The sequence below is a fragment of the Choloepus didactylus genome, chromosome 9 (genome assembly GCF_015220235.1).
Source record: "Choloepus didactylus isolate mChoDid1 chromosome 9, mChoDid1.pri, whole genome shotgun sequence".
NCBI lineage: Eukaryota > Metazoa > Chordata > Mammalia > Pilosa > Megalonychidae > Choloepus > Choloepus didactylus.
This window is the reverse complement of record NC_051315.1, coordinates 22,135,131-22,161,011: the sequence shown is the minus strand read 5'-3', so window position 1 is coordinate 22,161,011 and position 25,881 is coordinate 22,135,131. Positions and strand designations below refer to the sequence as shown.

General features: G+C 45.5%; 1 protein-coding gene across 5 annotated transcripts in view; it reads right to left on the bottom strand.

Annotated features, from left to right (window-relative positions):
- Nucleotides 1-25,881, bottom strand: part of MGAT5 (alpha-1,6-mannosylglycoprotein 6-beta-N-acetylglucosaminyltransferase) — a 367,093-nt gene that overhangs the window by 84,694 nt on the left and 256,518 nt on the right. For all 5 annotated transcript variants that reach the window (XM_037850477.1, XM_037850476.1, XM_037850478.1 and 2 more), the window contains one exon: nt 13,738-13,871. In XM_037850477.1, coding sequence (XP_037706405.1) covers nt 13,738-13,871 — 134 coding nt within the window. The remainder of the gene's footprint in view (nt 1-13,737; nt 13,872-25,881) is intronic.

Sequence of the window (25,881 nt, the reverse complement as noted above, 5' to 3'; positions counted from 1 at the left end):
AAGTACGTTGGCACCATCTGGAAGCTTGGCCAACCCTTGGTAAGCTTTGAGGACCTGAAATGTTGTGAGTTGGTCTAGACCAACAGGAATGTACAAGGCCCTCCACACACTGTGAGCGGAGCAGTGCCCCTGGAGTTGTGCTGTGACCCACCTGCTTGACCCCATGGGGTCGCCCTCACTGACCCCATTTCTGGTTATCAAACACCCCCAAAGCCTTCAGAAGATGAAGATCCCCAGTCAAAGCCCACCCAGCCAACTTCCCGGGACCCCTGGCTCCTATGACTACCACCACTGCTGCTCCCCTCTCTCCCCCAATGGAGGAGGCAACTATTGTGGCCTTAATTAAGGTAAGGAGACAGTTTTCCCCAAAACCACACATGGATCAACATTCGCATCCTCAAATACCTGTGATAGGCTCCGGTACCCAACTTTTAGTTTAATTTTAACATTCATCCCATGCTTCACTCACCTTGGTCACTATTTCTTTCTCTCCAAATCCCCTAAAGGCAGGCAACTCTTTGTAATTCCCAATATGCAACTGGGTCCTGAACAACTGGTGTTAGATGACAACGACTGTCATAAATAACAAGGAAATGGACAGATTTCATCCTTAGATAAGGCTGGATTTCACTTGTTTTGCATTCCACTCATTCTGAGTAAGGGATTTCAACTCTCCACACAGAGCCCAAAAGAACTTTTCCTTGAAATCTGTCCCTTGTCATCATGAATGTATTCGTGCTCTTGGGATTTAAGGGGACGGATGGGAGACAGAAGCAGAAGCGGCCAGAGCACGGGTCCATTCTTGGGAGGGGCCCAATGCAGCAGTTATAGTACACACGCCCTCAGTTCAAATCCCCACGTGGTCACTCGCTATCTGCTGGACATTAACCTCCTACCATCTTGGTTCCTCAAGGCTCATGCCTGGAGACACAGGAAGCCATTTTCCTCTCCTCACAGAGCTCAATTTGATCAAAACTATAATCAAGGAGGAGAAAAGCAAAGGCCAGGCAGCTGTGAAAATTCCCACCAAGCCGGGCCAGCTCCCGTATTCCCTGGGGCTCAGCTGTCCCTCGCGGTTGACCAGGATTCTCCAAGGGGAGCCCTGATTTTCCTTGAGTGCAGCCTGAGTTTATGAGCATATGCTGCTTACAGGATTCTTATTTAAATAGAAAATCATACATGGATGCTAAATACAACTTTAGAAGCATGCACATTATCATATCTTTAAAAATACATTCTAAATTGGTTTATCATTGTTTCTCAGTGTCATACCTCTTCTGGTAACAAAACAATGGATTCTGACTCCATTACACATTCCCCAGTGTTAAAGTGTGCTCCCAGTCTGGAATCTTAATATAAAATCCATCGACAATCTCCGTCCTCAGAGAGCCTGTTTCAAGGTCTCAATCACAGTTCCAATCCCACAGCTTCCTTTCCTACCAAAAATTACGCAAGTGCTCCAGGTGGCGGGGGACGTCACCTGGGTGCCAGCCTGCACCAACCCCTCCTATACCTGTTTTCTGTGGCAATGTAAACAGTCACTAGAAAGAGGTCAAACTTCCTTCAACTGGTCCAACACTCTTGATTTGATTTATTTTAATCCCATTCCCAGATTTATGCATTGCTGCACCACTTCCATTTTTAAACAAAATTTTGACTTTGATTTTCTAAGAAATGGCCAGAAATCTGTATTTCTATTTCCTTCTATTGCCAAGATTTTGCTCTATTTGCTCAGTTTCAAAATAAAGGTAGATACAAGGACCACGGGAAAGTGTTCATATCAGTGCTGATAGGGAAAGAGCACTATATCACAGGATGAAGCTGGGGTGGCATCTGGAATCTTGGTTTCTGAATGAACCTAAGACTTCCGAGCTCCCGAAGCTTCCCTCAGGAAGCCGTCCTCAGGTGGGGAGGGCGGTGATGCCTTAGTCAGTCTCTCCACACCGGGGGCTGCCTGCGCTGTAGGAGCTGTGAGAGAAGGCTTGGAGGGACATACTCTTGGTGCTTAGTGGGGTGGCTCTCTCCTGCCAGCTGCCTGCTGCCCGGGATGGCAAGTGCAGGTATGTCTCCTTGAGTTGAGACTGTGCTTCTGGAAGAATTCAGACTATAAGCTGAGCTTTACTGACGTTCTACTGAGGGAAAACAGTTCATCACCAACCTGGTATCTCGGTTCTTGTAACTCTGTGCCTAAACATGTCAGAAGGCGATGCCTTCCAGAGTGTTATAAATTCAGGGTCTCTCCCTTCCAGAGTGATGGTAACCATCCCCCCCACCCCCCACTCACCCTCCCTCCACCTGGAGGGAACAATCCTGCCATGTTTTTGTAACAACTTTCCCCATGGTTCTCTCTGGTTTCTCCCAGGATGAATCATCATTTGGGCACCTAAGATGCTTTGGTCACTTTGTGGGGAGCCACCTCCCCCACCTACCCCATCTCCACACACTGGAAACCTTCTGGTGGCATTTGTCTACTGACAGTCCTTGCTCTTCAATTTCTTTGAGCTCTCTCTCAGTCAGCAACTCATTTTCCCATCCCTAAACACCATTGTTCCCATATCTGTTTGCCAAACTGTTAGGGCTGTGGTAATAGTAAAAAGCCTGGAGGCAAATTACAACCACAACAGCTGTGTTTACTAAGAGCTACAGATGAGCTCATCCCAGAGTTATCAGAGCCAGCAGGCAGTGATTTGGAACCTTCCAGAAGCACCCCACCCTCAGGACGTTCCTGGCTGCCTGAGCCTCCTGCACGCAAGCCCATCCTCGCTTTTGGAGGAGACCCTTGCCTGAGCACAATGGGCCTTTTTTCACTCATAATACTTTTTATATATTTTCTCCTCACAGCTGCAGTGATTTGCACTTAGCCGTTTATGCCTCTGGGAGGGTCTCCAGTTACCAAGTAGGCAAGCAGCTAGTGGGGCTAGTGGATCTCATGAAGCCACCAAGAAAACCACTCCCTAACCCCAGACCCCCCAAATGTCTCCTCAAGCACCCGTGACAAGGGCTAAAATTCTACCATTCACCATTCAATCCTTCAGATCAAGTGACCTCTCTAAAACGCAAATGTCCTTGAATCCTATCTGCCCTCCACACCTTAGGTGAATTAGCTTCTAAATGTCTCTGAGGCTTCCTTTTATCATCTATAAAATTGAAATCCACTTCATCAGCCTACATGGAAGTGCTCTGCCACCTCTAAAATTCAATCAGATTGTTATTAGTTCCTGGGTCAAAAGGCAAGCAAGGGGAGGAGTCACTGCTATATGAATACAGAGTTTTGTTTGATGTGATGAAAAAGTTTTGGTAATGGATCATGGAGATGACTGCACAACATTGCAAATGTAATTAATGCCACTGCATGGAACACATAAAATGGTTAAAATGGAAAATTTTATATCTTATATACATATTACCACAATCAAATTAAAAAAAAAAAAAAAAAAAGCAAGCATTCTTGAAAGAGATTACCCAGAACACAAGAGCTTTTAGGTAACTTGGAGTTGCCATGGCAATGGAGGACAGCCCTTGAGGGAGGCAGGCCTCTGGCGAGTCTGCACCAGGAGGCAAAGGCCAGGAAAGCGGGGGGCTGCCTGGCAAGAACAAGGAGCACAGCACCGTCTTCTTCGAGCATGGGCTGGGGGTCAGCTACAAACCTGGCAGGCACACACTGCCATGGAAAAGAAGCCATTATGGTTCTTTCCTGATTTAGGAAAACTTGTAACCACCCAGCAAACTTTTCTGTTTGTAAGAATCACCTGGCACACTTGTTGAATATACAGATTCCCAGGTCCAATCCCTGAAGATACAGATTAGAGAAGGCCAGGGTGGGGCCCTGGCATCTGGAGAGATTTAACAGGTTCCCAGGTGTTACTAATGACCAGGAAGTTTGTTCAACAGTGGCCGACATTCTAAGAACCAACTTAAGCTTTTCTGCCTTTCCTTGGAAAGTATGCTGGAAGTTATCTCAGGAAGAAATTTAAAAAGGAAAAGAAAATCAATGCTATTCCAAAGTGTCATGCTGGGTTCCTAAATGGACCAACAACCAAGCTACTGCTTGAAACTGTAACCATGAGAAGCTCTATCAGTTGGGTTTTAAGAAGAGGTTTTCACTCTCTGGTGGGAAGAAGTCTGAAGAATTAACCACACTTATGAAAGGGCAGCAAGCCGAAAGGCTCGAAGTTCCAGAAGCAGGTGGCACTACCATGCAATCTTCTCACCCACCCCGAACCAAGAAGAAAAATCAGTTTCAATCATAAGCACAATCTGTGGAAGCCCTGGGCAACCTAGATCAGGACTGGGCTGTCAACTGGGTTGGGTTCTGACGATGACAAAGTAAGTCCAACACACAGATTTCAAGAACATGGGGCTACCCCTGGAGCTGCTTGCTGAAGGAAAGGGCCCTGGTCTTCCTCTCCACTTCAAACTTGGCAGGCTTCCCAACAGACCAAATGGAAGGATGACCTGGCCTTGATGAAACATATAATTCATTACTCAATTCAAAGTTCCTTCTGCAGCTTCACCCTCCAAAGAGGAAACCTCTTCTTCCTAAGAGGACTAGACAAGAAAGAGGCTTCTCCTTGGCCTCTCGAGAGCGAGGGCTGCAAACTCAGATGCCTCTGGGGACCAAGCAGATCACTGGGGATTAGAGAAGGAGGTCCCAGGAGGACTGAATTCCCTGGAACCGTCCAGCACCCACACATGGGGACAGCCAGCCTTTGGCATGTGAGAATGGAGAGTCCAATTTGTTGCATCATCTGTATTTTCAAAAGAAGCCGGCTTTTTGGATGACCTTTCCCAAATGGCAAATCTCCCAATGGAAAAAAAAAAAAATACTGTGCTGGCCAAACATTGTCCCTGAGTTAGATTTGGCCCTTGGGGTCCGAGGTGGCATCCTTTGTTTTAGGCAAAGAGCGGTGCCCTGATGAAACTACAATGTGGGCAACATTTTTTTTCTTGATACCTCCAGCCCATGGATAACCTTTTCCTTGGAATGTTCTCTCCTGTTCCTCTCATCCTACCCCTTTATGCACACATTCTACACACACCGACTCTCTGGATTGCCAGTGACTTTAAAATGCAGGTACTCCGATGACCCCCCGCCATTAGTGATGGCTCTCCAAGCCCTGCCAACGTCCTCTCAGCCAACAGTCATGGGGGTGGGGTGCTAATGGCTGCCCAGGTGGCTGGCTCAATTTGGACAGCACTGATGGTTGAGTTATGCCATATCTGATATTCTTCCAATGCTCAGCAGGTTCATCTGCAGCCTATCTTCTGTCCTTTTATGGGTCACACTGAACAAATCTGATTCCTCATTTTTTTTTGTCAGCCCTTTAGTGTCCTGGTCTCCCCACCCCAATTAAGCCTTTTTTTGGTTTGTTTTTTGTTTTTGTTTCCCGCCAAACATGCCAGTTTCTACAGTCTTCATAAAGTGGGACTCTGAGTCCCCCACATCTCACTCCTTCCAACCCAAAGGGCTCTGATTTGCCTAGATAATATTATTAACAGCAAAAATGGACACAGATCTTAATGAATATCAGGTATTGTTCTCATAGCTGTATGTGTATTAACTCATGCAATCTTTACAGAAACTCCAAGTAGGTACTGCTATTGCCCCCCACCCCCACCCCACTGCCCCTTCCCATTTTACAGATGAGAGAACAGAGGCCAAAGGAGCCTTATGTGACTTGCATGCAATTACAGTCAGTGCAGAGCCGGGATTTAACCCTGGGTCCATCTGGTTCCACTATCCATCCGTAATCTAAGCACTGAGTCTCCAGGTTCGCTCCCCAGTGAAGAAGGAAGTGGACTCATATATCCTGAATGCTCAGGGTACCTGCTGCTTTACTAGGTGCTCTCAAATGTGTGAGAATGCCCACCCCCTTCATTCTATGGGTTATGCCTCAGTTAGGGTTAGCTGAAAGTCCATTATCACTTCTTGGCAGCTCATTTTACTGTTGACTCACACAGAGCTTAATGTCAACAAAAACCCTGAAATCTCTTGTACACACATGGACCCTAAGTCCCAGCAACCCCTCCCTCCCTCGGGGCAGCTGGTTTTATGGACTCTCCCTGGCCTGGACCAGGATCATCGTCCCCAATTCCCCAATAGACTTCCTGGTCTGGGTCACCCTATTTCTCATGGCCCATAAAATTATCTTCTAGGCTACCTTCCCTTGCCCTCACTCTTGAAAGAATCAGAGAAGGCCAAGAAGGATTCAGAGTATAGAATCCAGGGGAGCTAAATAAAGGAACATCTTGTCCTCTGCTTCATTTTACAGATAAGGCAAGTGAGATAAGGCAAGTGAGACACAGTGGGTAAATGACTTCCAAGGACATGCAGCAGTTAGTGGTGCAGCTGAAATTAGAATCTGGGCATCTGCTTTCCTACCCCGAGTTCCTCCAACTCCACCAGACTGTCTCCAATCAGCGTGTCCCAGCTCAAACAGGTCATTACGGGGAGAAGTGCTCTCTCTGCCCATAGACAAGTAAATCTGCATAGATCTAAGATGCTAGCAGACAGCTTGCTGAAACAGGGCACAGACCACTAGGATGATGAAACAGGGAAAAAGGTGGCCCAAGTGTCCTCTGAGCTCTGGGTTTGGTGTTCACTCCCGCATGCATTTGCTTAGCAAACCCTGACAGGCTTACGAGGGACGCCGCACCAAAGCAGGTTATAAAGTCAACATGCAGCTAAAACTGATTTTGAAAAATCCTTAAGTCTCCCGGATTTATTATTCCTTGGAAACTTAAAAGCTCATGATTCATTTCTGACATTTCTCTTTCCATTTGGTTTCTCCTCTCTGCTCCTTCCCTCCACACCAAGCTCACAACTGAATCTGGGGAAAAGGCACTGCTACGTAGCTGCACATTGTCATGTCAGGCACTGAGCAAGACAAGAGACAGGCACAGTGACCAGGTGTGGTGAGTTCCCGGGCTCGAGGAGCTGAGCGTCCCCAGGGGATCACTGAACGCCCCTGAGGAAAAGCCATCTGCTCCTGCCTCTGGGAAGTGCAGCCTCCAAGGATCATGACAAAGTCTTTTACAACTGATTTTTTTCCCAAGGGAAATAAACAGAGCGATTTAGATATGTCTCTGAGTGTTCCTCTGGTTGGAACCAGAATCAAAAGCTGTGGTCACAGAGGACTTCCCGGTAAATTCAACAAAATTAATTCCTACTTCGTTATGTGTGCCAATTTAACTTAAGGTGGATTTAAGTTTATCTGGTTTATCTCTACATCATCTGGCTAAGTAGACTGAAAGTACAAATAGGATGACGGGGTTTAGCGGACTTAAAAAAAAAGTGTTCTTTTCAAGGATTTCAGCACATTCACTAATTACCAAGGTATTTGGGGTTTCATTAAAACAATGTACTAAGAGCAGTTAATTCCTATTATGAAATAACACATTTCATTTCTCCAAACTACTCCAGTTTCCAATTTTGCACTATTTCGAACTAAGCCCAAGTCAATCAAATTAGCGAGCAGGATAATTATGTGGTTTTTAGAATGGGAAGGGATCTCAGGAGCTGCCTCGTCTAGAGACTGGCTTGAGATTTTTTGGGGTTGCTTAAAACAGTCAAACTCTTTTTCCCCACCCAGTGAAAGCTTACTGGAAATTTAAATCTATGCCACAGATTAAATCAGAGCTGCTCTGGTGGGGAGGCACCCACACTGCGTGGCTCCCCCCTCACCTGTTTCCCTCCCTGAGGGCGCCAAAGAACACAGGAGAAGAATTACTGACCTCGGCAAACAGGGGATGGCAAATGTTTTCTGTTAAGGGACATAGTGAATATTTTGGGCTTTGTGCAGACACACACAATCCCTGTTGCAGATTCTTTTGTTTTGGTTTGGTTTTGTGTTCATTTCTTCACAATGCTTCAAAACGTAAAAACCTTTTTTTTAGCTTGGAGGCTGTACCAACTCAGGCCACACACTGCATTTAGCCTGCAAGCCAGTTTCCCAACCTTCAACTATTTATTTATTTTTAAAGGTCTAACTGACATATAATAAACTGCATGTAATGTGTGCACTTTTATAAGTGTGGACATATAACCTGTGAAACCATCCCCATAATCGAGACAGTGGCCATATCCATCACCCCTGCAATGCAATCCTGACACCAACCACCCTGAGTTAGGTCCAAATACACAGGTTAAGAACACAGCCCTCCACAATCCTGCCCTCATTTCAGATACCAGCTGCTAGTTTGGGGGCTCCCAAGCCACCTGCACTTCTGATCGACTGGCTACAAATCCGAGGGGTCTCACCACCCTCAAGACTCAATAATTTACTAGAATGACTGCCAGGATTCAGAGAAGCACTATAGTTACAATCCCAGCTTTATTCTTGCCAAAAGATACAAATAAGGAGTCAAAGGAAGAGACGCATTGGGTGAGGTCTGGGAGGGTTCCAGAACATGAAGCTCCCATGTCGTTCTCCCCCCTCTCCCCCCATGGAGTCAGGCCTCGTCACCTCCTGGCACATGGGTGTGGATTAGCAATCAGGGAAGCTGACTGAGCTTTGGTGCTCAGCGTTTTTATTGGGGTTTCTTTAGGTAGGTATGATTAGCTGATGCAATGCCCACCTGGCTGAACTCCATCTCCAGCCCCTCTTCTGCCTGGAGGTCAGGCTGACATGAGGTGGCTCAAAGCCCCAACCCTCTAATCACATGGTTGGGCTTTCCCCCATGGCCAGACCCCACCCTAAGACCACCAGAGAGGCCAGCCCCACCTGGAGTTATCTCATTAGCATAAACTCTCAAGTATAGTCCTGGGGCCCACCATGAAAAACACAAATACTCCTATCACTTGGGAAATTCCAGAGGTTAACCCCCAAGATCTTAGACAAATACCAGATCTCTTTTTGGAGATCAAATTCCTTACTATGTCCCCACCCTCACCCCCACCCCTAAAGTTTCCTTGTTGCTTCTTGTCAATCTTGCCCTCTCAGCCTTCTCCAAGCAACCCTGATCTACCTTCTGTCACTAGAGATTAGTCTGCATTTTCTGGAGTTTTATACACATAGAATCACACAGCATACGCTCTTTTTTTTTGGTTTGGTTCTTCCACCCAGCCATAATTACTTCACCATCACCCATGTTGCTGGTACATGAAAAGTTCATGCCTTTTTACCAATACCCTCATACAAGTGAGGAAACGGATGCTGGAGTGGCTTGCCCCAAATCACATAGCTGACGGGAGAATTGGCCCAGAAAGAGGCCCCATGCTCTCTGCACAGCACCCTCTTCCCATGCCATCTCACTGCCTATGCTCTCAAAACCTCTGCATGGTCTGCAGAATTTGCACACGTCTAGCTCCACTTCTTCTCCTTCGACCCATTTCTTCCAGTCTCCCTCAGCCCAGAAAGCACAGGGACATGCCCAGTGCAAGAGTATTCCCAGTGGCATTCTAGGTTCTCCAGATAGACCACTGACAAAAACTACAACAGAAAGAGATGAATTCACCTATCAAGGAGTTGGTGAGTGCCCACTAGGTACCAAGCACTGTAGTGCGTAAGCAAAACAGACTCGATTCCTGCCCTCAGGGAATTAAGAAGAGATTGGCCACAAAATATAAATAAAATACACAATTACAAAATTGATGAAAATTATGTAAAGGGAATGAACAGGTGCAGTGATAGCCTGGGTAAGGGCAGGCACGTGGGACAGGGTGGCCCTGGCAGCTTAAGGTTGGGGCAGGCCAGGTCAGAGACTTGAGCCCGAGAAGACAGCACCCATTAAAAGGGCCTGGCTGAGCCCCTAGGTAGAGGCATGGCACGCAGGGGCCAGTGTGGTCAGAGACTGGAGGCCAGGGGAGTAGTGGGTGCAGAGCAGCCTGAGGCTAGCTGAGAGCCTCCCTAAGCCATGCTAAGAGACCAGATTTCATTGCAATTGAAATGTGTTCCGAATTTTTAAAAAAAGCCATAGGAATGTTTTGAGCAAAGGAGAAACACGATCCAATTTACATTTTAACAAAGACCACTCTGGCTGCTGTGTGGAGAATGGATCAGAGAAGGGCAGGAAGTTAGGGATGGAGAGTAGGGAAAGACTGAATCCTTTCTGGAAGGCCTGTTGCCTGATTTCTGAAGCTATGGGGCAAGGGAACACATACTCACATGAGGGGATGCTTTAAAACCACACAGTCTATGAAGTCTTGATTAAAAGGAGCTTTTGGAATTCAGATGAGACGGGCTGACTTTAGTTGCTGCCAGCTGGGCCAGAAAGGGGCAAGCCAGGCCCTTGGGGTCTAGAGGCAGAAATCAGTTGAATTCCCCACATAAGGAGCATTTACTCTGCAGAATGGGCTGCAGAGCTGTGGCTGACCTCCCTGTTTGCATGGTGGGCAGCCAGGACCAACTGTTATGCCAGTATCTGCCCATGGCTCCCTGCTGCACAGTTCACTCACCTTTTTGGCTTCTGAATCCTGCGCTCTAAACGTGGAATCACATTTTCGGGGCAAGAACTAAGGAAGAGCACAGAGGAGCAGCTCCATCAAGCAAGGAGCAGCAGGAAAGGTCAGAACCGTGAGCTTGGTCCCAGCTCTGTCACTTCTTATGCTCTGTGACTCTGGCCAAGTAGCTGGGTCTCTTTGAGCCAGTTTATCTATAAACCAAGATGGCTAGAGATGATAAACATGTGCTCTCGCTTCTTCAAAGGCAATAGGTGTGCACCTAAATGACACCTGTGAAAGGCTCAGAAGAGTTCACACAAATGGGAGACTCTCTTTCACTCTCAATGCATTAGTTCTAGAACAAGCACAGGCCTTTGCTGAATGCCTCCTAGGAGGTGAAGGCTCAGCACCTGGGGCTTCGTCTTTAGAGTAGCAGGGGTTTCGGTTAACTCACACTTCATTTTTCTGTTTTGCATAGTCATCAGCCTCAACCACTCAGAACACGATCAAGAACACTGAAAACAAGCCCAAAAGATTGAGACCCTGGCAAGACTGTTGGTCAAATGTTAGTGCCCTTGATCACTAGCTGGACTGCCAAGGAGCTCCCTGACTGTACAAGCCAGGACAGCAGACCGAGAGGAAGACACGGCTGTGCATTTCTCATCATCTCTTCTCCGAGGCTACTGTTGGCCACAAGTTTACCCAATTCTAAGAAAACAGGATGGGTCTTTTCTTAGCCCTCGGTAGACTAAAGTAGCATGGTTGCAAATGTGTTTACTGGGAAGTGAGACTGGAGGTGATAGTTATCAGGCACCAACAACGGGAACAAGTGACATTCTAGCTGGGACTCTGATGACAGTAAAGGAGGTCAAGGTAAGGAAAAAAAAAGAGGTGTCGTTGATTCACTGATTGGTCAGCCACTCATTGCCAAGCACCTGGCACAATCCCAAACATCCCAAGGCCTTGAGACATGAAGTGTCTTCAAGTTTACTAACAGCACATCACCATCCCCTGGACACTGGTGAGAAATGTGGGACCCAGGTCACCTTTCTTCCCAACGATCTGAGGCAAAGGAGGATGCTGGGGAGAGCAGGGCACACGGGATGGGGAAAGCAATTTACAAAACCTCCTGCCAGCTAAATTCACAGGCAACATCAGAATGTGGCTGCGATAACATCCCGTTGGAAAGCCACATGTGCTTTCTGTGCACATTCAACAGATGCTCTAAGATGGGGACATCTTAAGAAAAGAAACTAAACTCCTACATACCGTGCTGTGTACAAAAACTTGAAAATATGTCCTGAATTCATGTGAAAACTTTAGTGTTTTTCCTAGCTTTGGGCCTTTCCCAGCAGAGAATGAAAGAATGATGTCATGAAACAGAAATAACAGCCCAAGTTATTGGTATCCAGCAAAGGCTAACACGGCCTCAGTGCCACTCAGCTTTTTATAGTTCTTGGGTGATGTGCAGGTCACCTGCAGTTAGCTCAAAATACAAAAGATTTTCAAATCATGCCCCAAATCACACTGGCTAAGCTGGTTAACGCTTTCAGGATTCTGACTACCATCAAGTGAGTCATCTTTTTAGTTGCAGTATTATTTTATCTGGGAAAAAAAGCAAAGCCTTCAGGCCCAATTTATTGTTTTGTTTTTCTAGAGAAACTGAAACAGTTGTCAAAGGCGTCTAGGAAGAGGCTGCCCCTGGTTCCAAAACAGAAATGATATAATTTCAGGGTCAAGCTTGCACAGAGATACACATTATTTTCTTTGAAAATAGTGCAGAGGGGAGAAGGGAGTTACAGCTTCTATTTAAGAGCTGGAGTCTTCCTAAAACCCATGCCATGACCCATTCACTTCACAAGCTGAAAATGAGAACACCCAACTGCCTCCTTTCACCCCAAGCTAAAAATCAGCTGAAAAATGCTCTGTTAACACAGGGCAGATTTTGGTGCAAGGAAAACAAAGATATACAAACTCACAGTATCATCTTAAATAACCATTTACAATCTATTTTACTTGAGAAGGGAAAGTAAGGGATAGCATACACAGGAAATAGATCTTATTTACCAGTCAAAGGTTTCTCAACCTTAGAACTACTGATATCTTGTGCTGTGTAATTCTTTTGTTTGAAGATTGTCCTGTGCATTGTAGGATGTTTAGCAACATCCGTGACCTCCACCCACTGGATGCCAGCAGCACACTCCCCAGCTGTGACAACCAACTCTATTACCTGGGGGTCAAAACTGCCCCCGGTTGAGAACCAAGGTATTGGAACTAAGAATTCTAGCTGTTCATAGCAAAGGCAGTTATCGGGAATTAAATCAGCTTCCCTGGAAATAGGCCACTTTAATTGTCCCTTGGGCATATCTGGCATCTTAGAACTGAAGAAAAGAGGCAGACAGGCAAAGCTTTTCCTTTTCTGAAAATGGGGTCAGAAAATCAATAGCAGGAATCCTTTGTCACCCTGTATATCACTTATACTCCCCTAGTTGTAGGATTTCTAACTTCCTAGATAAGAAATAACATGAGAGCACCTTTGTGACCATTCTGGGAAGTGATTAACATGTAACTGCAGGAATATGCATGTTTTTAAATCCTGAAGACTGTTGTGTCCTATAAAAAACATTTCCTTAAAATGAAGTTATGGCATTTGCATACTTAAGGCAGACTGCCCACATAAAACGATCTGCCTTGCTTGTCCACAGGTCACACCCGATCCGGTTCAGTTCCTGTTGCACCTTCCCAGCTGCTCTCTGGAAGTCAACCCAGGAGGTCAAGGGGCCCTTGAGGACCCATCAGTCCAACCTACCCTCTTGGAACACCGACTTGAGTCTGTGGCCAAGGGTGCTGTTTAATCCAAGACCTCCCTGTGCAAACTACCCAGCAGCCAGCCCCGTAGACATTTCCCTTTCCTGGCCGGCTGAGTCCTGACCGTACCCACTGGCTACAGCCAAAAGGATGTGGAGGTCATTTCTTTCCCCAGCCAGTGGGAGTGGCCACCCTTTACAATTCCCCAGAGGACAGAGGGACAAGCTCATTTGGCTAAGGGTCTCTATGCAGTGCCTAGCTCCAGAAGGGTATTCAATCCATGTGAAAGAAGCTGCATTACATTACCTCAAAAGTGCAAAGAGTGAAGGGATTTGGTATGTAGCTGCTGTCCGGATAAGCAGATACTGCTTGTATTAGACCCTCAAAGGCTGAACACCCAAATCCTTCATCATTCTTGTTCACTTCTAAGCAGAACCCCCTGAAACTCTGGGCACTGGGCTTGATTACTCCTTGGATCAAAGTTAAATTAAATTACTCAACAACCTTCTCAGAGAGAGGTTCATGCCCACACCTGCAGACTGGCTCACCTTCCAGAAGCTATCCACCTTGCCATACACGAGAGACTGGTTCTGCCTCTTGATTTCGTTAATGTGGTGGACGTCGCTGGAGTTCAGGTGCTGCTCCACCACAAAACCCAGGAAGCTGTTGTCTGGAGTGTGAGCTGGTGTGGAAAGAAAAGGAAAGGACAGTCAGGGTTCCACTGGTCAGAAGAAACAACAAACCATCTCACATGCAATGGAATGTTTCCATGTTACCCAGTGTTCCTTCTTACCTGGGAGGGGTGAGGGACTACCTTCCCAAGACGCGTTAACCTGAACCAAATCCTGCTCTTTTTAGTGCAAAATACATCTGTCTAAAATTCATTAAGCTGTGCCCCACCCCCACCCCCATTCCCTGCCTCCCCAGCACGTGGCTACTGTCCCTGGAGAGAAAGGCCCATGACCAGGCCTCACCTCCCAGGGTCCTGGAACCTGTAAGGGAGGGGGATGAATCTGTGGTCCTCGATAGGGCTGGGGTTTGCCATCCGGGGCCCCCACACAATATGCTCTGACCCCAGCCACCCCTCAGGCCAGGTGCACAATTAGAAACCATCCAATGGAGTAAAATGGGAGTTGGGGAGCAAATCCAGGCAATGTCACCCCAACCTTTCACCTCCCCTAAGAATTATGTGCTAAAGAAAGAAGCAACTATGGGATCATTTTGAACAGGTCCATGGTATAACGAGAGTAAAAAAGGTGAATGAAGTTCACTAGATAAGCATCCTCCCAAATACCAACCACTGCAGACAAACGACGTCTAGTCTATAGGGAGGACCAGGAAGAGAAAAAGTGTGTTCTGCTGGCTCTCTTCCTTTCCGTTCTAAAACCTCTTTAATTTAACCCTTGACCAAAGATGAAAGTAACCCCAAACCTTCCCCTAACCTGTGTATCTCCCTTGTGCCTATAATTCTTAAAGGAATTTCATCTGAAAGCAATTCTCTCATGATTAAACAGAGAACTTCCTCTCTATACATTGATTCTGCCGGGGGAAATCTCACAGCATTTCAGGAGATGACAGCAGGAGCCCCGCGCAGAACCAAACAACTGCTCGATGCTGACCCGAACGGAACAGCTATGTATAAATAACGTCAGACCAAATTCTCCTGGCAAGTGGGATGTATTCGGGAAAAAACCACACAACTGAGGCTTCGACCACAGTCACTCCCGTGGTGGAGCGAGGGAGGGGGCAGATGGGTGCTCAACACGCAGAGGACTTAGGTTCCTGGGTCTTGTTCTGGCTTCCTTGGGCCCGAGATGCCCTTCCCCAGGCGCGGAAGCTGGTGCAGAGGCTCTGAGGCGGGCGCGGACCTGCCCGCAGCGAGGGCCTCGGATCCTGGGCTCACGCTGCCTGCACAGAGATGGGCAAGGGACCACCATCGGAAGGCCGTGGAGTGCAGAGACGGAGCTGCACAGACATGGTGCTGCCCTCACGCTAACGCCCAGGCTGCTGTCTGATGGGGGTGACAAAATGAGGAGAGAAGAGGATGGCATCTGGGTCTGGCCAATGTTATTTCATTTCTGCATTTGTGAACAAGTGGCCAGAGGGGATGGCAATGGTGGTGGTGGGCTGAGAGGTAAATTGGAGAGTAACTTCCACAGCCAATAAGAAGCAAGGTTGCCCTTTCTTTCTTTTTGCTTTTTTGAGGTGCTGGAGGAGGAAGGGAAGAGATCCCACTTCCACTCCAAATGTCGGTCGAGCAGCTTAAAACACCACTTGGTGAGGCTTCTGGTTAAGTGTAAACGTTTAGAAATAGAATCTGATGCTAAACTCAGGGACTGTGTGTTTTATTTTAAAATTGGTGGCATCTCTAAAACTAGAAAATGTACATGCTGGTGACCAAAGTTAGATAATTTCAGATACTTGTTTCGGCAATTCGGTTATGTATCCCCTATGTGGGTGCTTCCTTTTAAAAAAGTGAAATATCTTGAAAGTTACAGTTAAAAACACTTAATGGGTCTCATCTCATTTCGTGTCATAATATACTAAGATGTAGTCACGATTGAAATGATTGTTAAAAAACAAAAGAGAAAAAAACTTAGATGTATACATCTTTGCGTCGAAGATTCCCTACCTTATAGCTTGGATGGTGAGAGGGAGGGCAAGAAGTAAATAATCTATCCAAAAAACTTGTGATAAATGGCAGGCTTTTGTGCCTAGTAAACTTAAATTGGCACTAAATCAACTTTGACACTGTGAGATGAATGCATGACATATACAAGTCCTCCCCTATCTAAGATTTCATCAAACCCTGGACCTCAGCTCCTCTCTCCAGTCTTGAGATGTGAACGTGGGGACTGACGCCCTCACAAGTGTGATTTAGGGACTTCAGGTGGGCTGTAGGTAGACAGACAGGCAGTGCTCACGTAGGGCACACCACGTTTAATGAGTGGAGGCTGGAGCGCGGCTGGACCTCTCCAGCACTCCTCCCGGGGCACGGGGAACCTGGAACAGGGCGCCGAGTCTTTGCAACGTGAGGCACCGCTCAGCTGTGGTGCACCCGTGAAGCCGATTCTGGAAGAACCACAGCCACGTGTGGCTTGCTTCCAAAGAGCTGGTTGCCAGCCTGGTAACATCTGCACAAAGAGCCCCGGGGTCTTCACACCAGCCTTCCAAAATGTACTTCTGACAAATCAAAGCCACAAGCAGAGACAGACACTACCTGAAATGATCTAACGTCAGACCACACTCCTTCTAGTGCTCTTAAGATGGAAATGGATATTAGTTTTGGGATGAGGATCTCAGAGAGAAGGTATCTGCATTTCAAGGTAAATCTAAGAAATCCCATCATAAATGAGATGCAGAAAATTCCAGACTTTTGGAAATCATTCCACCCAAGGAATTAAACAAATGTGATGTTTTAGAAAAAGATAGCTGAATTTGGATTTCTGACTACATGCTAAGTGTTTGATAGTGAATGTTTCACTTCATCCTTGGGACAGCCTTATAAAATGTTTGTACAGATGAGAAGAGAGAGGCTGAGAGAGTTACTTAAACGACCAAGTGAATACACTAGGAAATGGCCAGGCTGGCTGGTTTCAGAGCCCAAGCTTGTGAAACCACACTAATATATAGCCTCTGGATCCAAATATTTTATTTCCTGGACTCTGTGAACTGCAGTGGTAAAATATGTGTCAGAAGAAAATAATATTATAAAAATGACCAAAATACACTTGAGAGACTCAGAATACCATATCCCTAACACCACAAACACACACAATTACCTCAGTTTCCTGAGGAACTTGTGCCATATGTATGAGGGGGTCAGGCTGATTTTTTTTTAATTATACATAATTAACTTTATTAATAAATTGAAACAAGTTCTGAAAAATCAGGTGAGAGATACTGGAAATGCCTTAAAATTCCAACTATTGGTATAATTCCTTTGGAAAATTTTTAATAGTACCTTCTAAAGCTGAACATACCCACATACCATGTGACTCAGCAATTCCATTCTAGATAGGCACACACATTCACCAAAAGACACATACTAGAATGTTTATAGCAACACTATGCATAATAGTCCAAACCAGGGACGAGTCAACCATCCATTACTGATAGAGTTATGTATCTGTCAGAGGCTGGACAGGAAAACAGAAGTTATTTACTTTTTATTGAAGTCAAACCAGTTTTTTTAACAAAGGAAATTTAATATAAGGAATTGTTTGCTTGCACAGGTGTTGAGAAGCAAAAAACCGGTCAAGGGGACATTGCAGTATCACTGTGATGATGCAGGAATCAGCTACAGCTACCACCAATAGGGCTGGGCAACAAATGAGAGAGGTTCGAGGCCGCAGCTGGACCCGGATCCCTGAGAAGCTTCGAGGCTGCAGCTGGACCCAGATCCCTGAAGAGGGGGTGCTGATCTGGTTGGTGGAAACTTTAAGGGGGAAACATTTGCTGCCAGGGGAACGGGCTGTAGCTGAGGCAACATGGGCAGCGACAGCAAGCAGAGAGCAAGGAACAGGTCATTTCCCCCCGCTTTGCAGCCCTCCAATCTCCCCTAGTGCCCCAAGTGGCAGAACCAATGGAGAGCCAGTTGGTTAGCCAAGCCACAGCTCCAGCACTGCAAAGCTGAGACTGGAAGGGTGGGTTTGGGGCTAAGAGAGAGTAATGTAATAAATGATAACCAATGGATTAAAAAAATGTGGTACATTCATATGATGACCTATTATCCAAGAACAAGAACAAACAGAATGTCACTGCACGTGACAAACAATGTGGATAAATCTCACAAGCGTAATGTTAAGCCAAAGCAGCCAGATACAAAAGAACATCTAATGAATGATTTCCACTTCCATAAACTTAAACACAGGCAGCATGATCTGTGGTGCTGGAAGTCAGGACAGAGGTTTCCTTGGCAGGGTAGTGACTGAGGAGGGACAATGGGGCTTTTTGGGTACTAGTTACCTCTATTTTTGGAACACCAATGTCTTCACTTTGTTGTACACTTGTGATTTTTGCATGTTTCCATTTGTACATTATATAACAACGAAAAATTTTTAAAATACAACTAAATATTATAATAGGATTATAAAGCTGTTGTTTTTCGTTGAACAGGTTTATTGAGATTTAATTCACCTAATATAAAATTCACCCCTTTTAAAGTGAACACTTCAATAATTCAATGGTTTGTAGCATAATTACAGAGTTGTGAAACCATCACTACAATCAAATTTTAGAACATTCACCACCTAAAAATGAAACCCTCTGCATATTAGCAGACACTCTTGATCTTCCTTCACCCCTGCCACCACCCCTGGCAACCACTCATCTCCTTTCTGTCTCCGTAGAGTTGCCCTTTCTGGATATTTCTGTAAATGGAATCATTCAATATGTGGCCTGATGTGTCTGGCTTCTTTCATTTAGTGTAATATTTTCAAGGTTCATCCATGCTGTAGCACAGATCAGCACTTCACATATCATTACTTCAAGCTGATCTTCATACATGGTGCAAATCAGAGCGGCTTTGCTGAACATTAATAATGGCTTAAAAATAATTTATGAGAAACATCTTTTTCTTATTAAGAAAAGCATTATTTTCAGCACTTTGGAAGCACCTAATTATAAGTGATTACAAATTGATTAGATGGGTTTACTGAGCAGATTACACCCATAAGTACCTTTAAGAAATGCCATTAGCTTAGCTTGACTAACTCATTCAGCAACAAACATTTTAGAGAGCCTTCCTATCAACCAGGTTATTCGCTAGGAAATGAGGGATTCTAAGATAAAGATGAGTTCCGCCCTCACGGAGCTTCATGAGTACTTAATAAATGAAGTATACACTCTCTCTACCTAGCAGTAATAATGTCCCTCGTTTAAAACACAATTCAATTTTTTTCCTTTATGTCAAATAGAACTTTCTTCTAATTGCATAAATCTCAGAGGTCTGGTTTTTTTTGTTTTTTGTTTGTTGTTTTCTGCCATTAAATCCCAAACAACTCTAAAAGATGGAAATACTGATTTTAACAGGTCATCTGGCCTTTAATCTCTGCTGTCCCTGCAGTGTTGGGTATCTAGCACCTCCCAGCCACCAGGGGTAGAAACCCAGAAGCCAGCTGGGGCCCCCCCAGCCCTCACAGCCAGTCCTTTACTCCCCAAAACCCACCAACTCACTTCCCTCCTCTTCACCTTTCTCGTTTCAGGGCCCGGCATTTCTCGCCAAAACGTCTGCAATAAATAAGCTATTCTTTTCCCTAAATAGAAATGGTTTTATCAGCTTTACTGATTGTAATAGAAATATATCCTCAGTATAAAACTTTTTCCAGACAATAGAGAAAGACATAGGGGAAAAAAGTCAGTCGTCATCTTGCCACCTAGAAATAACCACTATGAGAGGGCTTTTTTACTAGGCTTATGGGTCTCTTTTATCCTCAAACCCAAATTGGATCCTACTAACCCCGCTCTTTTGTCAACTTCTTTTTTCACTTACACAGGGTTCCACGGGCACCTTTCTAGGTTAATAACCACAGCTCATCCCTGCTTGTTAAAGCAGCACAATACTCCACTATTTGATGCTGCCTGAACTCATTCCATCAGATGCAAAGCCCTGTGCCTCTGGTGTCCCCCACATCCCCGTGTGCAACTAACTACCCTTTCCCCAGACTCTGCAACTGGGTTCTGTACGTGTGGTTGGAGTGGTGTCCATCCTGAGCCCCCTCCCTGCTCCCGCACGGACGGCACGTAATCCAGGGGTCCTCACTCTTGCCAAGGATCGACTCAGGGATGGGCTTGGGATTTAAGCCCGGCCACTCACAGTTTCTCCGTGACTTTTTTAGCTACTTTTTGAAGAAAATCTCTACACTCACTCAGCTGGTGGTTTAGAGCGGCAGCTGGTTATCTCTGTGCCCAGGTGGGAACAGCTGCCTGCAAATGAAGCCAACCCAGAAAAATGCAGAGCCGAGAGATGGGGGGAGTGGATATCCCGAGTCCTTAAGCGTGTCAATTCCCAGTGACATGAGCCAACAAACCCCCTTTTGTCTGTGCCGATTTGACAGAAATCCTGTCTGACACACCCGACCAAAAGACTGTTTAAACCCATGACTACCATTTCCCATTGCACTCTTCAAATTCTGCAGTGGATTTCTAAAGTGGTTTCCAAACCTACAACTCCTTCCTACTCTGCTACTTTAACCCCAACCCATCTTCCATGTTGCTTGACAAGGGATTCTTTGAAACACATACGTGACTGTGCCATTTCCCACAGACAAATCCTCACTTCCTTCAGGACAAGCAGGGCCCAGCATCCCAATCATTCCGGCTCTGTTCCTGCTCACAACCCCACCGGTACCCTCTGTTCCATGCTGACGTACGTGGGGTTTTCTAATGGGCCATGTTTTCCTTATCCCATGCTGGCATGAGTCTGGCATCCCAGTTGAGGGATCTCTGACTCTGTAAGACTGAGATAAGTCTCCCTCCTCTGTTCTCTGAGACCACAAAGAGTGAGAGGCTGTATCATTCATTACTATCTTCCCTAACGGACTTTATTATCCCAAGGACATAGCCCGACTTTATGTATCTCTGACTTCTCAGACCCCAGCACACAGCAGGACTCGACTAAATATCTTTGGAATGCTTGATTAAGTCGAGAATGAATGAGCAATTTAAGGGATATGACTGGTTTTGTAGGTAGATCTATATTACTAGGAAGCAGATGCCATGCCTACAATACGTCCAGCTTCACGTTCCTTGGACATATACTCCAAACCCAAAGCCCATGATTAACCACTAGCCAAGGCAGCCCAGAACTCTGTCCCAGTGTCCAGCCCAGGCTTAGCAAATGACACATGTTCAATAAACACTAATACGTAGATGAATTACATATTTTATCTAGGCCCCAAAGTAGATGTTGGGAAGAAGGGAAACATAACAGACACACAAACTTTTAGAATTTTAGCATCAGAGGATTTTAAATACAGTCCTTCACTCAACATTGAGCACATTTATTGAGCACCTACTATCAGCCAGGCAACAACCTGGGAGTTAAGGATATAGCAGTGACCAAGACAAACACACAGGTCTTGCTCAGCTGGAGAGAGACAACAAATAAACAAAATAATTCAGTGTGGCACAATAAAAAGAATAGAAACACAATTGGTATTGAGACCAATACCAAAATCTGGTCAATGTTGAAGCATCTAAGAGTTAAGTGTTCTTTCAGGCACCAAAAAAAAAAAAAATGTAGACTGACAGATGGACAGAGGATGGACATACAGATTGGCGTGTCATAGGAGCGAATAAAGCAAACTGCTCACTGTAGAGCCTAGGTTGTGGGTTTCTACCATACATTTCTTTCACTTTTTGTGTAGGTTTGAAAATTTTCATAATAAAATGTTGGGGAAAAATACTAGCTGCCATCATTTTCATAATGTTGTTGCTGATGATGATTCTGATGATGACAAAACTAACATGATAGAAAAAACTTTATTTCAAAATAAAGTTAGTGTTAAATGGTAATTTGAAGCTATACATTTTTGTATACATGTTGTACTTCACAGTAAGGAAATAATTGAAATTATGGTACTATCTACTTGTTAAATCATACTTTGAAAGATATTACCTTTTTGTATATATGTTATATTTCATAATAAGGAAATAACTGAAACTGTGAAATTGTAGCCTATATTATTCTTTGAAATTTGCTAACTACTTGTTAAATTGCACTTGGAAAGTTGTCACTTTTATGTACATATGTTATGTTCTACAATAAAAAAAAATAAAATAAAGTTAGGTCATGAAAAACCCTTACACGTACTGATCTCATGCTTCAAATTTTATCAGAACTTTTTTTTTTTTTTAATGGCAGTAACACTAGGCTATCATAGAGAGGAAGGCTGGGATGCAGACTAAGGAAACCATAATGCACAGGTGAGCTTTGAAGATGAGTGCCTGAACTTCTGACAAAGACATGGTGGAGTCAATTTTTCAAGTGTATGTATGAGGGAAAGGACTCCTTAGAAGAGTATCACTCTTGAAGGCTAGACTGAAGGCACCATGAGGCACAGAAGTACAAGGCCAGAGTCCTGATCCAAATTAAGGAACAAAATGAATCACAAGCAGCAACCTGGCTCATTGCATCCTAAAAAGAAAATTGTGTATGGAAGGGACCGAGCCTCGGCTGAGGTCAACAGGTTTACCATGTGCATGAAGAGGAACAAGCTCATTTCTCAACTTCCTGCATCATCAGGCAACATTTTTGGTCCACAAGTCATGAATCCAACCTGACCATGCAAATAACATAGCTCTGAATCCCAAATCCTGGCAGAAATTCAGAGTGGAAAAGTCAATGGCAATTGACAACCATGTGGTTTGCAACTCCTGTGAGCCCAACCATGGGAATAAGTTCCGTGGGAAGACAGAAGAGAGAAAATGAGGCCACTGGGCTTAAAAAGCGTCTGTGGTCTTGAATTTGCACACTTCTTACCCTCCTCTGTACTGTTGCCTGGACTAAAAACAGAACATAGGCCTTATCCTTCAATTTAATTGCATTCAATCAACAAATATTTTCAGAATGCCTACTACGTACCAGGCACCCTTTAAAAGGCTGGAGTTTTAACAATGAAAAAAAAGAACAGACCAAAACTCCTGCCAATATCTACTTTACATTTCAGGGGAGGAAAAATGAAAATAAGTGGAACATCAATGCTAGGTGGTGATAAAGTCATGGAAGGAAATAAAGCAGGGAAGGGGCAGAGGAGGCTGGAGGAGGAAGAGGTTTGCATTTCAAAAGGAAGTCATAACAAGTTTTCCAGAAGTGACATCTGCATGAAGGATGGGGAAGCTGCCGTGGAGAAGTCTCAGGGGCAGAGGGTTTCAGACAGTGAGACCCAGTGCAAAGCTCCTGAGGCAGGAGTGTACGTGGCCTGCTCAAGAAACAGAAGGAGGCTGGAAAGCAGTGAGCTAGAGGGAGTGGAGTTGGGGAGGAGGCTGGGAGGCAGCCGGGCCAGACTACATTCCACAGCAAGATGCTGTGGGAGCCACAAGGAGGGTTTGGAGCAGGAGTGGCATGATCTGACTGATATTTTAATTAACTGCATTTTGTAGCTCAGGAAACCTGGATCTATGGGTTCTTTATTCATTAAGTCAGCAAATATGCATTTAACACCAATACACACAGGGTACCCCTCAGGCACTGGAGACTCGACAAGAATCACTCTCTTGGCGCTTAGTCAAAGTGGGATCCGGGGAAGAACACAGGGGCTGAGAGAGCCAACAAAGAGAGGTCCCGCTTAGGGGAGGAAAGCTTTCTGGAGGATGAGCAGTGCTGAAGTGTGAGAGTGTGTGTTGGGTAGAAAGTAAGGACAGGGGGCTCCAGACAAAGGAAAACAGCACATGCATTGGCCTGGAAGACACTTAAAATCCGAGGGAGGTAAGACAACCCGAGAGAGGCCAGCTGGGGCCAGATCGTGTAGGAATCACCATAGGAAGGTTAGATTTCGGAAGTGGTATGGGCAAGTGGACAAAGGACCTCCTTAAAGGCTCCCATGATGCACCCAAGTGTTCATTTGAGAAGAGAGAAAGTGAAGATGAGACCAGGCAGGTGTCTTTCAATATCTACCAGGACATCCTAGTAAGAGGGACCTGGCTGCTCTGTGTTGCCGCCGATTCCAATGCGTTCCAGCTCCGGTCATGTGTCCACAGACATAAGGGAGTTATGTTTTCCCCTCTATCAACTGGGACACTGTCATGGGGACACTGGTGAGGACAAGCAAGAGAACACAAATGGGGCCTCCAGGGCCTTCTATCCTGCTTTAGCCACTGCAACATGGAGCTCACTTCACACTGGCCAGATGGGCTTGGTCTAATTACAGACTTGATCAGTCTGCTATCACTCTGCAATTATCTGTTGTAGTCTAAGTGTTGTTCTGCTAGGCTAAGGCAGCTAAAGCAATGAACTAAGGCCACTGCTGATTTCCTAAGAGCCCGGAAGGTGGTTGCTGAGGAATGAGGTCAGAGGGGACTCGCTTCCTTCTGCAGGGAGAGAATGGCGTGCAAGACCTCCTGAGAAAAGGACAAGATGGTCTTCCAAATGAGGCACGGAGGCCTGTGTTTACCACCTCACCTTCACTACCTGGATCTCAACACAGCAAAGGGCAGTGGTTCTCTTAGTGGGGTCCTTGGACCAGCAGCCTCACCTTGGAATGGTTAGAAATGGAAATTCTCAAGCCCCATCAAATCTGAATCAAAGACTCCAGAGGCAGGAGCCAGCAATCTGTGGATTAACAAACCCTAATCCATGCTGGAATTTAAGAACTACAGTGCTGGGTTCAAATACCAGCTTTCTCACTTACTAGGATCTTGGACAAGCCACTTTAAATAATGTAATAGAACAAAGAGGATTATGTAGAGAAAGTGTAGGCAGAAGGCTAATGGCTGGTAGTGAATGACTTGGCCTTTTCGGGGCCCCTCTCTCCCAGCAAATTGTAATCCCAACTTGATAAACTGGTACTGGCTCCAGTTAGGTTCGCACCCGCAACTGTTTAATAAGAAGGCACTTAGCCCCTTTCTCTAAAACCTGACCTGGAACCTGTCAGAGGAGAGAGAGCACTAGACCTGGGGACATTTTGTCAGCACAAGAAGCTCACTTTGGAGAGCTGGATGCTTTAATTCTGCCATCCTGAGCATCCCCCATCCAGCGTTGCTTTCTATTGCTTCAGTTTTGTCCAGGGATTGGGTTTTTGTCAGCCTTCTTTGTTTCTACCCCTCTCCTCCACGTAACCGCTTGCTCAGGCCTACATCTCCTCCTCATGATGGACCAAGGTGATCAACCACCTGGTTGCCTGGGACACAGGCCTTCCCATTTGAAAACCTGGGCAGTCCTGGGAAAAGTGGGCTGAGCTGGTTACACCACAGGGAACCAGCACTTTGAGAAACACTCCCTGAATTGAATGATAGAACAAACAGGACTTGCCTTGCCTGTAAATTTTTCTGTGCTCCATTCAACTGGGTTCGTAAGTGCTAAACTGGAGCTATGACAATAAGGCTTTGCTTTTGTTTGTGATTCTACTGCTCCCACAATAAAGCAAAAAGAGACTGAGGCATCTAGCGGAGCCTGGCTCAGAGGAGGCAAGCGGTAGACACGTATTGAACAAATGAATAAAACCCACAACCAAATGAAAACTCCAACATCTTAGAGTCACTCTCTCAGTGAAGAAGCAAGCACTCAGGCTTGGCCACCCTTTTAGCCCCTGCCGAGGAACACCTTAGGATTTGAGGGCATATAAAGGAAAAGAGGTCGGAGGTAAAATGAGAAGGCTTCAAAGGCAACACCTCCAGAATCCCCAATCTCTTCTATACTCAACTCCCTGTACAGCTCCCTGTCTTTTCTGCCCCAAATTTCCACACATACCAAGAAATCCCAGCCCCTAATGACTATAGCTACAGAACGTGAGCACCCAGAGGACAAATTCTCTGGCGTCTTCCAATTGCATATTTTGTAGGTACCCAGAAAATGAAAGAGTAGAATAAACCTCTGCAAGCAGACCTTGCTTAGAGAATAAAGCAATGCTCTAGGAGAGACGCATGAACAATGAGGTGGTTAAGCAGACGGCTAAAGGTTATTGAGCCTTTTCAACGGGAGGATGTAAACAGAGGTCTGAGATGAAACTTGCTTGGAACCAGAGATGAGGCGT